The sequence below is a fragment of the Haematobia irritans genome, chromosome 1 (assembly GCF_050003625.1).
Source record: "Haematobia irritans isolate KBUSLIRL chromosome 1, ASM5000362v1, whole genome shotgun sequence".
Classification (NCBI taxonomy): Eukaryota; Metazoa; Arthropoda; class Insecta; order Diptera; family Muscidae; genus Haematobia; species Haematobia irritans.
In genome coordinates, this window is record NC_134397.1 from 266,672,571 (window position 1) to 266,675,600 (window position 3,030).

General features: G+C 26.5%; 1 protein-coding gene across 1 annotated transcript; it reads left to right on the forward strand.

Moving 5' to 3' along the window:
* The first annotated feature begins 337 nt into the window (after positions 1-337).
* LOC142236263 (uncharacterized) lies at positions 338-1,597 on the forward strand. Its single transcript, XM_075307538.1, has 2 exons — positions 338-978; positions 1,147-1,597. The coding sequence occupies exons 1-2, from the start codon at positions 338-340 to the stop codon at positions 1,595-1,597; spliced, it is 1,092 nt and encodes a 363-aa protein (XP_075163653.1).
* Positions 1,598-3,030: the final 1,433 nt, after the last annotated feature.

Below are 3,030 nucleotides of genomic sequence, written 5' to 3' on the forward strand. Positions count from 1 at the left end.
ACATTTTAGGAAAATTTAAAAAATTACCAAATAAATATGTATTTCTATAGAAAATTTTATTTCTATAGAATATTTTCTCAAAAGTTTATTTCTTTGATTTTTGTTTATTTTAATGGGCTGTTTTGGTCAATATATATAAATGCAAATAAAACAAGTTTATTTCATCTTTTTTCTCGACGTTTCGTCAGAACTATACGGTCTCCCTAAAATACACAAAGATTGTGTCCCTCTCAGGCCCATCTCATCATCGATGAAAGTCCCATGCTATGGACTTGCACAATACGTAGGTAAACTACTTAAGAATCTTGAATCCCCGACGTACAATGTGAAAAACTCAATGGAAGTAAAAGAGAAGATTAAGGACGTAATTTTGGAAAAAGACGACATAATTGTATCATTTGACGTGGTATCATTATTTACTAATATACCGACACACTTAGCTATTAAGATCATCATGGGAAAATGGGATAAACTTAAAGAATACACGAAGATTCCAAAACAAAAAATACTCCAAATACTTCAATTCTGTCTTAACGATAACAATTACTTCAAGCAGGACGACACATTTTACCATCAGACGTATGGTATGCCAATGGGAAACCCCCTTTCCCCGACGATAGCTAATATTGTGCTAGACAATCTTTTGGATGAAGTGATATTGGAGTTAAACAGTAAAAATATAAAAATTAAACTAATAACAAAATACGTGGACGATCTACTGGCAATAATCAACAAGGACGACGAGCAGGAAATAATGAAATTACTGAACTCGTATCACACCAAAATTCAATTCACAATTGAAAAGGAAAAAAACGGGGAAATCCCATATTTAGATATGAAAATGATAAAAGATGGAAGCTCAATTATTACAGACTGGTACACGAAAACTACAACTTCGGGAAGAATGATAAACTATCACTCAACCCAACCAAAAACTATGAAGATAAATACAGCCTCAAATTTTATACAGAAAGTAATGTACCTGAGTGATGACAGATTCAAAAGTCAAAATATTTTAAAAATTAAAAATATTCTTCGACAAAATAGTTTTCCAGTACATCTAATCAACTCACTAATCAACAAAACTCATCATCCAAAAACTCACAAAGAAAAAATACAAATGGAGAACTCAAACATTTTTTTCAGTGTCCCATTTATCCCCAAATTGACGGAATGCAAAACTTGGTTGAGATCAATAGAGGAAGAAACAACAACAATAGCATACAAATCAAACGATACACTGCAACGATTATTTACAACAAAAACAAACAGAACAGACAAAATGCAATTAGACAACGTTGTGTACGAACTAACATGCAATGGAAACGAAAGGGAGACATGCAACATGCACTATGTGGGTACAACAAGAAGACAATTGAAAATACGAATGGCAGAACATGAAGCCGACATCAACAAACATAGAGAAAGCACAGCTTTAGCACAACACATAAAAGAGAGTGGCCATAGCATAGACTTCAAAGCTGTTAAAATTCTCGACAGAGAGAGAAATGAGAACAAACGTTATACACTGGAGAGCCTACGCATTCAACAGAGAATAGAATACACCAACTTACAGTATTCCATTGCAATAATTTAAAGAGTAAACATACATAGTTCTGTGATATAGATTTAAAGTTTTGCTGCAATATTTACATTTTATTTATTTATTTAGTTATTATTATTGTTTGTGATGTCCAGTTTTAATAATTTATAAATGAAACAAATGTAAAACAATTGTAAGTAAGAACTAAAATCCACAATTACTGAAATCTAAATAGAATTTTCCTCTACAGATATTTCAAATAAAAAATTCTCTGGAAAAGGTCGGAAAAAAGCCGACGAAACGTCGAGAAAAAAGATGAAATAAACTTGTTTTATTTGCATTTATATATATTGACCAAAACAGCCCATTAAAATAAACAAAAATCTGTCAAAATTTTTTGTTGACATTTTTTTCTAGAGAAAATTTTTTCAAAAATTTTACTTCTATACAAAATTTTGTCAAATTTTTATTTCTGTAGAAAATTTTGTCGACATTTTAGTTCTATAGTATATTTTGTCAAAATTTTATTTCTAACGTATGGAAAATTTTGTCAAAATTGTATTTCTGTAGAAAATTTTGTCAAAATTTTATTTCATTCGTGATTTGTTTTTCATTGTGGGTTTGTACTTCAATCATATTTGTTGTTTTATCTCACCTTTATTTCTATAGAAAATTTTGTCAAAAGTTTATTTCTATAGAATATTTTGACAAAATTTTATTTCTATAGAAAATTTTGTCAACATTTTATTTCTATTGAACATTTAGTCAAAATTTTATTTCTATAGAAAATTGTGTCAAAAGTTTATTACTATAGAAAAATTTTGTCAAATTTTGTCAAAATTTTAGTTCTATAGTAAATTTTGTCAAAATTTTATTTGTATGGAAAATTTTGTCAAAATTGTATTTCTATAGAAAATTTGATTTTTATAAAAATTTTTTCAAAATTTTATTTCTATAGAAAATTTTGTCAAAAATCTATTTCCATAGAAAAGTTTGCCAAATTTTAGTTCTATAGAAAATCTTTTCAAAAATTTAATTTCTATAGAAAAGTTTTGCCATAATTTTATTTTTATTCTGATTATTAATTTTGTTCGGCTTGAGGTCATATTTATTTCTATAGATTTTGTCAAAATTTTATTTTTATAGAATATTTTGTCAAAAATCTATTTCTTTATAAAATTTTGCCAAATTTTAGTTCTTTAGAAAATTTTGTCAAAATTTTATTTCTGTGGAAAATTTTGTTAAAAATTTTCAAGATTTTATTTCTGTAGAAAATATTGTCAACATTTTAGTTCTATAGTAAATTTTGTCAAAGTTTTATTTCTATAGAACATTTTGTCAAAATTTTATTTCTATAGAAAAATTTGAAAAAATTTTATTCTATAGAATATTTTGTAATTTTTTTTTATATAGAGAATTTTGTCAAAATTTTATTTCTGTAGAAAATTTTGTCAAAATTTTATTTCTATAAAAAATTTTGTCAAAAT